Source organism: Bubalus bubalis, chromosome 6 (assembly GCF_019923935.1).
Source record: "Bubalus bubalis isolate 160015118507 breed Murrah chromosome 6, NDDB_SH_1, whole genome shotgun sequence".
In the NCBI taxonomy this organism is placed as follows: Eukaryota; Metazoa; Chordata; class Mammalia; order Artiodactyla; family Bovidae; genus Bubalus; species Bubalus bubalis.
In genome coordinates, this window is record NC_059162.1 from 28,458,078 (window position 1) to 28,473,179 (window position 15,102).

The following is a 15,102-nucleotide window of genomic DNA, read 5'->3' on the forward strand; positions in this document are numbered from 1 at the left end:
AAATTAATTCATATAAAGTGTCTGGAATGCAACAGTCGATAAATGCTAGATCTACATGTAATGAGTGTTCCCAAACCCAGGACCCAGGCAAAGCATATATAGACGTGTGAACTGAAGCATACTGCACCCATGCACTGAGCTCAGTACCTCTAAAGCCCAAAAGAAGAATGTACAAGAGTCGATAGGGTCAGAAAGCTATGGTACATGTAGCAAGAGACGACACTGGAATGGTTTAGCAGGGTCCATATAATTGAGTTCTTTGTGTTACTTTTTGATAGGTCAGGCTTTATCCTTTAAGGTAGAGGGGAGCCACCCAGGTTTGGAAGGACATGTAGTTCAATGTGGAGATAAAGTTGGAGGGAAGTAAGATTTAGGTAGGCCCCTAAAAAGGTGATTTCCACTGTCCAGGGGTTGAGTTATTACTAACAGCTAATGCTAGGATAGACTTGGGCTTCCCTGGGAGCTCAGTTGGTGAAGAATCCACCTGCAATGTGGGAGACCCTGGTTCGATCCCTGGGTTGGAAAGACCCCCTGGAGAAAGGAAAGGCTACACACTCCAGTATTCTGGCCTGGAGAATTTCATGGACTGTATAGTCCATGGGGGTCGTAAGGAGTTGGACACAGCTGAGCGACTTTCACTTTCACTTCAAGATAGACTTAGGCTTCCCAGGTGGCTCAGTGGTAAAGAATCCACCTGCCAGTGCAGGAGACACAGGAGATGTGGGTTCAATCCGTGGGTCAGGAAGATCCCTTGGAGGAGGAAATGGCAACCCACTCCAGTAGTCTTGCCTGGAAAATCCCATGGACAGAGGAGCCTGGTGGGCCATAGGGTCACAAAGAATCAGGCATGACTGAACAAATAAGCAGACAAGATAGACTTACCCTCTAGTCCTCCTATGTAGATTAATTCATGGTCTAAGCTAAGGCAAGGGCAATGGAATTGTGAGGAAATGAATGAATTGGCAGTTCTCAGGGGACACGCAGTCATCTTTGCTCCTTTCTTGTATTTAGAGCACAGAGGGCTGGGGCAATGGGTGAAAATACTATGCTGAACACATCCCTATCTGGGGACCTCTCTCAGGGCCCTCCCCACCCACCCTGGGGCTAGCCTGATGACTAGTCTGTGGCTTCCCAAGGACAGTTCTGAAGCAGAAGATTTGAAAAAGATCTGCATTAACAGAAGTATCAAATAGACCCTGCCAACCATTTTACAGTCTCAAGGATTGCCCATTCTGAAAGTGGTCACCCCTGACTCAGGACAGTGGCAGGGGGAGACTGAAGAAGTTTCTCTCTGAGGGTACATTGTGGCTTAAGTATGGGTTGCACCCAGCCTCACAACCACGGAAAAGGGGGAATGCCCTCTGCTGGCCATCTTGACTCAGCACCCCTAAAGTTCCTTCTTTAATTCTTTTCTTCATAAGGTAAGTTTTACCGTATAATCAGTTAACAAAATAGCCATTAGGTGTCTCCCCTGCCACACCCTGCTGCTGAATTCTGTCAGAAGCTTGGAGTCTCGATCCCAGTTATTCCCTTAAGTTTATCTTTTCCCTTCCAAAAACTGATAACACGTGCCTTTTTATTGATTTATTTATTTTTAACATGTGCCTTTTTAAATCCAGCATTTATAGATCTTAGTCTGATGTAGGATGAGATTGAGGAGAGAGTCAGAGAGTTATGATTCTAATTTCTTTGAACAAACATTGGTAGCAGTTTAGAAATATCACACCTACACATAGCGTTTCATAGACTCTACAAAATTGTAGAAGTTATTGAGGACAAAAATGATTTTTTGGCATCCTTCTGTTCAAACCATTTAAGTAGCTATTGATTTTGCCAGATATTTAGCTTCTCAAAGAATTATCCAAGACATAAAAGATGTCAGTAATGCCATAGTTCACACACCTCAGTTTATGCTTTGGTGAAACTATTGAGTTAAATAATGATGCTTTATTAAGAATCATTTGCAATTAAAAATGGACTGGAAATGAAGAGATGCTCCACTTCTTGAATGAATCAATGGCTTTTTTTTTTTTTTTTTTTTTTGCCATGCTGCATGTCATGCAGGATCTTAATCGTAGCTCTCAGATCAGGGAATGAACCCACACCCCCTGCAGTGGAAGCCTTGAGTATTAACCACTGGATTACTAGCAAAGTCCCAAAATGCTCCATTTTTTAATATGTGGTCAGTGTTGCAAAAATTCAAAGCTTTGCCAGCAATAGAAAACTATTTAGACCACAAGTGTATTTAAACAACAAATGGTTACAAACACATTTTCCAAAGTAAAAATAAAAATGAGATCTGGGGTTAACCTGAAATATAAAATTCCAAAACTGGTAGTGTATTAAGTCTTTTATAATTATTAAGAACAGTCCTATAAGCTAGAAATAGATGCCTTTTCTTAGAGCAGAGTCTTGTTATTTTTAAAATAATAAAATAGGAATGTATTTTAAGCAGTTAATGGAAGTCTTCACCAGTAGCCATAATTATGTATCACACATAAAAGTGCCACTTATAACCAGTAATTATTGGTTATAATTACTTGTTAACTTGAGTTAAACATGCAGGCAGTTTGCTGGCCTTTTTTTAAAATCAATTTTCATCATTTGGAAGTCATTAACAAGTGGTTTCTTCTGTTTCAGATCTTTGGCATGGTATTCAGCATGGTCCTTTGCTGTGCGATACGAAATTCACGAGATGTGATATGAAGCTACTTCTACATGAAAAGTGTAATCTAGAATATACAAATGTCACAGGGGCTGTCTCCTGGCTCATTTTTAATATTCAAAGGACATTAGGATCTAAAATAATTTGCTGTTAACTGTACATTTGCACATGTATGTGTGTTTGGCTCAAGACTGGTTTGCACCTTTAATGAATGCCTATGTATGCTGACTGAGAGCATGTTCATGTGTGATCTGTGTGTTTCTGGTATATGGATAATGAAATCTGGTTGCTGGGAATTCCTGAATCTTGGTATGTGAGCATATTTAACTCTAAGAAAAAGATCAAAAAGCTTTGAAAAAAGAAACTTGGTTGTTTAGAAGAAAAATGATAGTAGGTCAGTTTCTCAGACTCTAGCCATAGGAAGTAAGATATAGAGAATTCAGGGATTTCTAACTTATGGAAGCAATAAGCCACAGAAATTGAGAGATCATGGTGCAATGGTAAAAACGACTGTGTTTGGGTTAGGTGTAAGGGTTTCCTGGGATTTATTTTTATATATGTAATCTCTCCAGAATTTAGGATTAAATACACCTGTAAAACTAAATATAGCATGGAAAATCTAATTTGAATAGGTCATACTTTCCTAGTATTAAAAAAAAAAACCTCACTCTGGAAAGAGTGTCACACAGACAATCACATGCTCTATAAAACTGAGTGTTTTCAGGACTAAAAGGAAAACCTTTTAACAACTTTTTAAGGAAATATTTTTGTTCTTATATAAAGACATTTAAATATTGCTTTATAACTTTCCTTTTCTGACTCTTCTCTGAACCACTGCCACCCTCACATCCACAAAAGGGCTTTGATCTCAAACTTTTCTGTGTTTCTTCAGATGGAAGCATAGAAAGACTAAAGCAAGAGATCTGGCAGTTGCAAATTGTGGGAAAGAAACTTTTTACTGGCACTGCATCTTTGAAATACCTCATAACTTGAGTTTACATATTTTCCTAATTTTTTGTATTTTTCTTATTTATTCACCTAGAGAATTCTTCTTTATAGATTAAGAACTACAAGTTTTCACCACTTAAAATAGATTATATCATGAGCATCCTTAGCTAAACCAAAATAAAGGAAAACATCCTCTCCTAGTTTTGTGCACACAACAGAAACAAGCTAAGGAAATAAAAATACACACACAACAGAAACATGTTCCTTCTGTGCAAGTCTCTTTATAAAAATAAAATGTTTGTGTTCTTTATGGTCTTGATGCTTCATTGTAATCCCAAATTTATAATTTAAATTGACATGTATGTACATTTTTAACAACTTGCTGCATCTAGTAAAACATAGATTTTTTAAAATTTACATTTTAAAAGGCCATACAAAAATGAAAGTATGGGGGACTTTTGAAACCCCCAAATAAGTTTATACTCGTGTGAGAACACAAGTCTTTGGGTCTGCACTAAAGGAAAGTGTATACTTCAAGAAACTTTCACAAAACATTTTGCTGAAAAGGCCAATCCGTTTTAAATAATCTCACTCCCTTGGAGAACCGTGTTTCTCCTGCCATACTTGCTAATGCTAATAACCATGGAGGAAGATTTCTAGAAAAAAAGTCCAGTTGGAGGCAAGCTAAAAATTTAATTGTGCATGGTTACTTCGCTGTGTCCATAGGTAACAAAAAGATTATTTTAAGAAAATCATTTCATGAAATAGATGTTTCTGTGCTGGTAGTTGAGAAATAGAGCTCTGAAAGTAAAGAACAAGCAGTCCATCTCTCTTGCTGGCTTTACTTCATTTGTCTGCCTAAAGACAAGAAACAAGCCTCAGGGTATACTTAGGTTTCTTCCAGCTCAGATTCCTCTGGGATTCAACAAAAGTGAGTTTCATTCTATATCTGAATTAACCTTAAAGAAGTCTAGTTAAAAGTGGAAGAGTAGAGATTTTTTCCATATATGATTAAAGTGCACCTTTTGGGAGTAATTTTTCTAAAATATGTGCCGTGAGTAAAAGTACAGAATTTAACCTCTGAGTGAGAGTAGACTTACATACATATATATCTTGACTCTCTCTATATATAGAATATACATGCATAACTTGAATATATGTATACATGTGTATATATAAACACATGTATACATATATGTGTACAAATATATATGCACATATATAAGTTTTTTGTTATATTTGTTTACCTGAACTAATATGAGATCAGACCCAAACATTTTCTTAAATGTATGGTACCCAGACACTGAATCAAAGCATCTTGATGAAATATTTTAAGTTATTTCAAAATTAAATTTTTATGTACTGCAATTGCTTGTTTGATTTATCTTAAAATTCCATCATTTATTTATCCATACCTTCATACAACTTATCTAAATGTCTAACTATTAATATCAATCAACCCAAACAATTGATGAAAAAAGGAAAGAGTAGTAACCTTTCCATAGTGTTATTAGTGGGAACTATGGATCACAACAAACTGGAAAATTCTTAAAGGGATGGGAATACCAGACCACCTTACCTGCCTCCTTAGAAATCTGTATGCAGGTCAAGAAGCAGCAGTTAGAATGGGACATGGAACAACAGACTGGTTCCAAATTGGGAAAGGAGTACGTCAAGGATGTATATTGTCACCCTGCTTATTTAACTTATATGCAGAGTACATCATGCGAAATGCCAGGCCAGATGAAGCACAAGTTGGAATCAAGATTGCCGGGAGAAATATCAATAACCTCAGATATGCAGATGACACCACTCTTATGGTAGAGAGCTAAGAAGAATTAAAGAGACTCTTGATGAAAGTGAAAGAGGAGAGTGAAAAAGTTGGTTTAAAACTCAACATTCAAAAAACTAAGATCATGGCATCCAGTCCCATCACTTCATGGCAAATAGATGGGGAAACAGTGGAAACAGTGACAGACTTTATTTTCTTGGGCTCCAAAATCACTGCAGATAGTGGCTATAGCCATGAAATTAAGATGCTTGCTCCTTGGAAGAAAAGCTATGACCAGCCTAGAGAGCATATTAAAAAACAGAGATATTACTTTGCCAACAAAGTTCTGTCTAATCAAAGCTATGGTTTTTCCAGTAGTCATGTATGGATGTGAGAGTTGGACTATAAAGAAAGCTGAGCACCAAAGAATTGATGCTTTTGAACTGTGGTGTTGGAGAAGACTCTTGAAAGTCCCTTGGACTGCAAGGAGATCTAACCAGTCAATCCTAAGGGAAATCAGTCCTAAATTCTCATTGGAAGGACTGATGCTGAAGCTGAAACTCCAATACTTTGGCCACCTGATGCAAAGAACCAACTCATTTGAAAAGACTCTGATGCTGGGAAAGAATGAAGGCAGGAGAAGAAGGAGACAACAGAGGATGAGATGGTTGGATGGCATCACCGACTTGGTGAACATGAGTCTGAGAAAGCTCCAGGAGTTGGTGATGGACAGGGAAACCTGGCGTGCTGCAGTCCATGGGGTCGCAAAGAGTTGGACATGACTGAGTGACTGAACTAAACTGAAGTGGGAGCTGTACTTAAAAACAACACTCTCACAAAGTTATCGTATATAGTTCTATTTCAATTAATACTGTTTGACCTAAATTACATTTCTCTTCCCCAGAGTAGCTCCTTTATTATCCAAAATACAACCTGTAAAATTGCACACTGCTCCCTTGTAATGCCCTTTGACCACCAGGCCCTTGATTTCAGCAACTTCATTTTCCCTACCCATAGGAGGGAGCACTAACGGGCCTTTGAAGTTAGTTGCTTAACTACATCATCTTAGTTTGGGCTCATCAAAATCAAATTTGTCTCAAGGTATATTTTAAGATGGGCTTCCCTAGTGGCTCAGCAGTAAAGAATCCACCTGCAATGCAGGAGCCACAGGAGACAGAGGTTCAATCCCTGAGTCAGGAAGATCCTCTGGAGGAGGGCATGGCAACCCACTCCAGTATTCTTGCCTGAAGAATCAAGAGGAGCCTGGTGCGCTACAGTCCATAGGGTTGCAAGGAGTCACAGGTGACTGACGGGACATAGCATACACACACGCATATTTTAAGAGAGACAAAAGGTTTCTATTTTCTTTCAACATGACTCTTTTTTCTATAAGATGTGCCTGTGAGGTATTGCATGTGGGTGTCCTTTGAAAGGTAAAAAGACTACACCAATGCAAAATGTTATTATTAATCATTTTGTTGATATTCTCATTTTAACAAGGATGACTAAATACATTTCAGGAGTCCACTATTCAGATGGCTGTCTCTAGGGACATGGAACACATTGAAGAATAGAAGTAATATGTCCAGAAAGCTGCAAAGCAAAATCTATGCTGATTTCACAAAGTTTTTAGCTAATATGCCAGTAACACTTTCAAAATTTTGATGTTGTTTTGTTTTTGTCCTGTATAACCTATGATGGTTTTACTTATATTAAATAGAAGAAATTTAAATTAAATTAAAAGGTATAATCAGCAAAGTGCCTAGCATACCTGACATTGATAAATATTACCTATTGTTATAATTATTATGTTTATGAGTTTTGTTAATTATTAGGTTGGCATGAAAGTAATTATGATTTTGGATGTGAATTTTAAACCATTATAATTCACTCAAACATATCTTTATTAATCAAAATAGGAATGATTACCATCAACACATTTTTACCAATGAGAATTAAGTTTGTTTATTCCTGTAGTGTAAAAATCTGTGCTTCGGGATTCGACGAATTCTTGGAAAGCATTTTCTGCTTGCTGCTGGTTGTCAAGATGCTTGAAGAAGTAGTCATCAGTGGGCAAGAGATCAGGTAAATATGGCTGATGAGACAGCCCAACTCATTCAACTTTTGAAGTGTTGGTTGCGTGACATGTGGTTGGGCATTGTCATGGAGAAGAATTGGACCCATTCTTTTGACCAATATCAGGTGCAGGCATTGTAGTTTTCAGTGCATCTCATCAATTTGCTAAGCATACTTCTCAGATGTAATGGTTTTGCTGGGATTCAGAAAGCTGTAGTGGATCAGATCTGCAGCACAACACCAATTACGGACCATGACCTTTTTTCGGTGCAAGTTTGGTTTTGGGAAGTGCTTTGGAGCTTCTTCTCGGTCCAACCACTGAGCTTGTCATCAGCAGTTGTCAAATAAAATACACTTTTCATCACATATCACATCTGATCAAGAAATGGTTTGTCATTGTGTAGAATAAGAAAAGACAACACTTCAAAATGACAATTTTTAAAAAATTTCAGTCAGTTCATCAGACACCCACTTATCAAGCTTTTTCACCTTTCCAATTTGATTCAAATGCCAAAAGACCATAGACTGGCTGACGTTGAATTCTTGGGGAACTTCTCATGAAGTTTTAAGAGGATCAGCTTCGATAATGGCTCTGAGTTGGTCATTGTCAACTTTTGATGGCCAGCCACTATGCTCCTCATCTTCAAGGCTCATCTCCTTTGCAAAACTTATTGAGCCACCACTGAACTGTATATTCATTAGCAGTTCCTGGGCCAAAGGTATTGTTGGTGTTGTAAGCTGTCTCCACTGCTTTACAACCCATTTTGAACTCAAATAAGAAAATCACTCGAATTTGCTTTTTGTCTAACGTCGTTTCCCTAGCCTAAAATAAAGAGCAAGTAATAAATCATCAGGAAAAAACATAGCACGAGAAATGTGCATTAAAATGATGTTTTAACATAATCACATTTATTTAAGAAGGTATTCCAATATCAAATGACAAATGTCAACAATGCAAAAACCGCAATTACTTTTGCACCAACCTAATATAATTGAAACATGCATAATTGTGTATAACTAATTAAAAGATGCTTACTCCTTGGAAGGAAAGTTATGACCAACCTAGATAGCATATTCAAAAGCAGAGACATTACTTTGCCAACAAAGGTCCATCTAGTCAAAGCTATGGTTTTTCCAGTGGTCATGTATGAATGTGAGAGTTGGACTGTGAAGAAGGCTGAGCGCCGAAGAATTGATGCTTTTTTTGGTGTTGGAGAAGACTCTTGAGAGTCCCTTGGACTGCAAGGAGATCCAACCAGTCCATTCTAAAGGAGATGAGCCCTGGGGTTTCTTTGGAAGGAATGATGCTAAAGCTGAAACTCCAGTACTTTGGCCACCTCATGCAAAGAGTTGACTCATTGGAAAAGACTCTGATGCTGGGAGGGATTGGGGGCATGAGGAAAAGGAGATGACAGAGGATGAGATGGCTGGATGGCATCACTGACTCGATGGACGTGAGTCTGAGTGAACTCCGGGAGATGGTGATAGACAGGGAGGCCTGGTGTGCTGCGATTCATGGGGTCGCAAAGAGTCAGACACGACTGAGCGACTGAACTGAAAGATACTTCCACAAATGACAAATACCTATTTGAACACATTCATCTGTTGAATTAATGAATAGTTTTTGATATATTTCCCAATTCTAATTTAACAACTATATATCAAGAGCCATAGCTAGAGTTCCTGTATTTTTCTCTGGGTCTCTCTGTCTTGTAAGATGCAACCCACTCTTCAGTTCAGTTCAGTCACTCAGTCATGTCCAGCTATTTGTGACCCCATGAACCTCAGCACGGCAGGCCTCCCTGTCCATCACCAACTGCTGGAGTCTACCTAGACCCATGTCCATTGAGTCAGTAATGCCATCCAACCATCTCATCCTCTGTTGTCCCCTTCTCCTCCTGCCCTCAATCTTTCCCAGCATCAGGGTCTTTTCCAATGAGTCAGCTCTTCGTATCAGGTGGCCAAAGTATTGGAGTTTCAGCTTCAACATCAGTCCTTCCAATTAAAATCCAGGACTGATCTCCTTTAGGATGGACTGGTTGGATCTCCTTGCAGTCCAAGGGACTCTCAAGAGTCTTCTCCAACACCACAGTTCAAAAGTGTAAATTCTTCAGTACTCAGCTTTCTTTATAGTCCAACTCACATCCATACATGACTACTGGAAAAACCATAGCCTTGACTAGATGGACCTTTGTTGGCAAAGTAATGTCTCTGCTTTTTAATATGCTGTCTAAGTTGGTCATAACTTTCCTTCCAAGGAGTAAGCATCTTTTAATTTCATGGCTGCAATCGCCATCTGCAGTGATTTTGGAGCCCAGAAAAATAGTCAGCCACTATTTCCGCTGTTTCCCCATCTATTTGCCATGAAGTGATGGGGCCGGATGCCATGAACTTTGTTTCCTGAATACTGAGCTTTAAGCCAACTTTTTCACTCTCCTCTTTCACTTTCATCAAGAAGCTCTTTAGTTCTTCACTTTCTGCCATAAGGGTGGTGTCATCTGCATAACTGAGGTTATTGATATTTCTCCCGGCAATCTTGATTCCAGCTTGTGCTTCTTCCAGCCCAGCATTTCTCATGATGTACTCTGCATAGAAGTTAAATAAGCAGGGTGACAATATACAGCCTTGACATACTCCTTTTCCTATTTGGAACCAGTCTGTTGTTCCATGTCCAGTTCTAACTGTTGCTTCCTGACCTGCATACAGGTTTCTCAAGAGGCAGGTCAGGTGATCTGGTATTCCCATCTCTTTCAGAATTTTCCACAGTTTGTTGTGATCCACACAGTCAAAGGCTTTGGCATAGTCAATAAACCAGAAATTGATGTTTTTCTGGAACTCTCTTGCTTTTTCCATGATCCAGTGGATGTTGTCAATTTGATCTCTGGTTCCTCTGCCTTTTCTAAAACCAGCTTGAACAACTGGAAGTTCACAGTTCACATATTGCTGAAGCCTGGCTTGGAGAATTTTAAGCATTACTTTGCTAGCATGTGAGATGAGTGCAATTGTGTGGTAGTTTGAGCATTCTTTGGCATTGCTTTTCTTTGGGACTGGAATGAAAACTGACCTTTTCCAGTCCTGTGGCCACTGCTGAGTTTTCCAAATTTGCTGGCATATTGAGTGCAGCACTTTCACAGCATCATCTCTTAGGATTTGAAATAGCTCAACTGAAATTCCATCACCTCTACTAGCTTTGTTCATAGTGATGCTGCCTAAGGCCCACTTGACTTCACATTCCAGGATGTCTGGCTCTAGGTGAGTGTGAGTGATCACACCATGTGGGTGTGGGTCGGGAAGATCTTTTTTTGTACAGTTCTTCTGTGTATTCTTGCCACCTCTTCTTAATATCTTCTGCTTCTGTTAGGTAAATACCATTTCTGTCCTTTATTGAGCTCATCTTTGCATGAAATGTTCCCTTGATATCTCTAATTTTCTTGAAGAGATCTCTAGTCTCTTCCATTCTATTGTTTTCCTCTATTTCTTTGCAACCCACTCTAACATTAGAATTATTTTTTTACTTTGTTTTGAAACTACTATTTTGTACACTTGAAAAAACTCTGTTATGAGACTGCTGATATGCTAATATGAACAAAGCAAGTCTCTGCCCTCAAGGAGGTTAGAGTGGAAAACAGGAAAGTATAATTACCATAAGGTAAGTGCTGTGATTATCATTAACCCAGAGTGGATCCACTCAGCCTTGGAGAGGATGGTCAGAGGAGAGAGGCTTCCTGAATTTTAAGGACACCAAACTAAGTCCTGAAGAACCCATACAAATGAGTCAAGTAAAAAGTAATAGAAGTAGAGAAAGTGAGACATAGCTGTGTTAAAAGCTAAATAGAAATGGCCAGGAGAAATGAGAGGGTAGGGAAGAACTTAATACTTAACAATAAAAGTAGAGTGGAAGATACCACAAAAAAAATAATTTTTATTACACTTAAATTCAGACTTGCTGCTCAGTAAAGGAGGCAATCTCATACAGAAAAAACACTTTTAAAAAATTGAGGTATAATTGACATATATTACTTTCAGGTGTATGAATTAATGATTCAATATTTGTAAATATTTCAAAATGATCACCACAATAAGTCTAGGTAATATCTGTCATCATAAATTGTTAAAGAATTTTTTTCTAGTGATGAGAATTTTTAAGATTTATTCTCAGTAACTTTCAACTATGCAACACTATTATTAACTACAGTCACCATGCTGTACACCCCTATGACTTGTTTATTTTATAACTGGAGATTTGTTCCTTTTGACTCCCTTCATCTATTTCATCTACCCACCCCCCACCCTCCTCTTCTGGCAACCACCTATCTGTTATCTTTTTCTCTGGGCTTGTTTGGGATTTTTTGCCACATATAAGTGAAATCAAATGGTATTTGTCTTTCTCCATCAGAATTTTTCACTTATAATACACTCAGGGTCCATCCATGTTGTCAAAAACAGGAAGATTTCCTTCTCTGCTGAGCAGTGGTCTATTATATACATCTACTAAAACTTTATCCATCCATGGCCACTTAGTTGTTTTCAATGATGCTACAATCTTGACTATTATAAATAGTGCAGGAATGAACATAGAGGTGCATATATCTTTTCCAGTTAATGTTTTCATTTTCTTTAGATAAATATCCAAATATGGAATTGTTGGATCATATGGTAGCTCTATTTTCCATTTTTTAATGGAAACTCCATACAGTCTTCCATGGTGGCTCCAATTTATAACCCACCAACAGTGTACAAGGGTTTCCTTTTCTCCTTGCTATTTGTTTTCTTTTTGATAATAGCCATTTAATGGATGTTAGATGCTATCTCATTGTGGTTTTTATTTGCATTTCCCAAAGATTAGTGACACTGTACATTTTTTCATGTACCTGTTGGCCATCTGTATGTATTCTTTGGAAAAACTGTCTATTCAGGTCCTCTGCTCAGTTTTTAATCAGATTGCTTATGTATCTTTTTGATGTTGAGTTATATGAGTCTTTGTTTATTTGGGATATTAACCCCTTGGGATATATTGTTTGCAAATACCTTCTCCTATTTAGTAGGTTGTCTATCTTGTCGATAGTTTCCTTTGCTGTGCAGAAGCTTTTTGGTTTGATGTAGTTCATTTTTGCTCTTGTTTCCATTGTCTGATGAGACCGATTGAAAAAATATTGCTAAAGCCAACATCAAAGAGCATACTGCCTACATTCCCTTTTATGAGTCTTATGGAATTGGGTCTTACCTTTAAGTCTTTAATTCATTTTAAGTTGATTTTTGTATATGCTGTGACAAAGTAGTTCAGTTTCATTCTTTTGCAGATAGATGTCCAGTTTTCTCAACACCATTTATTAAAGAGACTATTCTTTCCACATTGTATAGTTTTGGCTTCTTTGTTGTATATTAATTGACCATATATGCATGGTTTTATTCTAGGTGCTGTATTCTGTTCAACTGATTGTCTTTTTTAATGCCAATACCATACTGTCTTGATAACTATAGATTTGCAATATAGTTTGAAATCAGGGAGGATGATGCTCCAGCTTTGTTCTTCTTTCTCAAATTTGCTTTGTTTATTTGAGATCTCTTGTGGCTCCATACAAACTTTAGAATTGTTTGTTCTAGTTTTGTAAAAACTAGCATTGGAATTTTGATAAAGATTGAATTGAATTATGTAGATCATTTTGGGTAGTATGGAAATTTACTTTAACAACATTAATTCTTCCAGTCCATGAGCACAGAATATCTTCTCATTTATTTGGGTCTTCTTCAGTTTCTTTAATCAATGTCTTATAGTTTTCAGTGTACTGGACTTTTACCTCCTGGGTATTTTATTTTTGATGCAGTTGTAAATAGGATGGTTTTATTAATTTCTCTGTTACTTTATTACTAATGTATAGAAATGCAACCAATTTCTATGCATGATTTTGTATCCTGAAGTTTTACTGAATTCATTTATTAGTTCTCACAGTTTTTTGATGAAGTCTTTAGGGTTTTCTGTATATAGTGTCATGCAGTGACCATTTTCATTTCCAATTTGTATATCTGTTATCTTTTTCTTGCCTACTTGCTCTGGCTAGGACTTCCAATACTATGGTGAGAGTGAATATTCTTGTCTTGTTCCTCATCTTAGAGAAAACGTTTTCATTGGTATGATGTTTTCTGTGGGCTTGTATATATGACATTTATTATGTTGAGGTACATTTCCTCTAAAAGAGAACTTGTATTACTTGAATTTCCTTTTATCAGGAAGCGTCACACTATTACCTGACAATATATCATCTTGGTACATTCACTTACTTCTAAAGAGTTTGGCCATTAGAAAAGCAAAGATTATTGCACTGATTCCAAATCCATTAGGTTATGAAAGAACTCTTTATATTGAAAAATCAAATGAGAAACAAGAGGGACTCTTTTTAAAGAACAGAATCTCAAATCTCCTCTGCCAAAAACTGTCCTTCAAACTTGAGATTGAATTAAAGACCAGTTCAGAACATGTTCCCAAATTTCCATCTTTCTCTTCTCACACAAGCAATAATTCTTCAGTTTCTCATTTATGCTCATTTGTTATTTATTTCTTATTTATTCTAAGTTCTCTATTTATTATCTCACTTCTAAACCCAAAGAATACTAATACTTTCCAAAACAGCATTTCCATATACTCAAGTTTCTGGATCCAGTTGAGGTAAATTGTGGGTCATGCCAATTCCAAAGCTCTTTTCATGGATTCTTTGCTTGGACAACTCCATTTTCAAAAGTAGTTTAATACAACATATATGTGTCTAACCCAAATGGATTGCCTTCAGTGGAAGGAAACAAGTTGTCTCTGATGCACTCACTATAAGGTTCCATGGTGGTACAGGCCACTATACTCATGTCCAGGCCTAGCCTCCTTAATGAAGGAGGAAGCCCACATAACAAATGTCTTCTGAAGAAGTAAAACTCTCACTGTTGGCAGAAGACATGATGCTCTACATAGGAAACCCTAAAGACTCCACCAGAAAATTACTAGAGCTAATCAATGAATATAGTAAAGTTGAAGGATATAAAATTAACACACAGAAATCCTTTGCATTCCTATAACACTAACAATATAGAAATCAGAAAGAGAAATTAAGGAAACAATTCCATTCACCATTGCAACAAAAAGAATAAAATACTTAGGAATATATCTACCTAAAGAAGCAAAAGACCTATATATAGAAAACTATAAAACACTGATGAAAGAAATCAAAGAGGACACAAATAGATGGAGAAATATACCATGTTCATGGATTGGAAGAATCAATATAATGAAAATGAGTATACTACCCAAAGCAATCATAGATTCAATACAATCCCTATCAAGCTACCAACAGTATTTTTCAGAGAACTAGAACAAATAATTTCACAATTTGTATGGAAATACAAAAAACCTCAAATAGCCAAAGCAATCTTGAGAAAGAAGAATGGAACTGGAGGAATCAACCTGCCTGACTTCAGGCTCTCCTACAAAGCCACAGTCATCAAGACAGTATGGTACTTGATGACAGAAATATAGATCAATGGAACAAAATAGAAAGCCCAGAGATAAACCCACCCACCTATGGACACCTTATCTTTGACAGAGGAGGCAAGAATACAATGGAGAAAAGACAATCTCTTTAAACAAGTGGTGCTGGGA

The 15,102-nt window shown here is 37.3% G+C and overlaps 1 protein-coding gene across 2 annotated transcripts in view; it reads left to right on the forward strand.

The window, feature by feature from the left end:
• Positions 1-3,470, forward strand: part of TSPAN2 (tetraspanin 2) — a 39,341-nt gene extending 35,871 nt beyond the window's left edge. For both annotated transcript variants that reach the window (XM_006058690.4, XM_025288043.3), the window contains one exon: positions 2,641-3,470. In XM_006058690.4, the coding sequence (XP_006058752.2) occupies positions 2,641-2,706 (66 nt within the window). In that variant the 3' untranslated portion in view covers positions 2,707-3,470. The remainder of the gene's footprint in view (positions 1-2,640) is intronic.
• Positions 3,471-15,102: the final 11,632 nt, after the last annotated feature.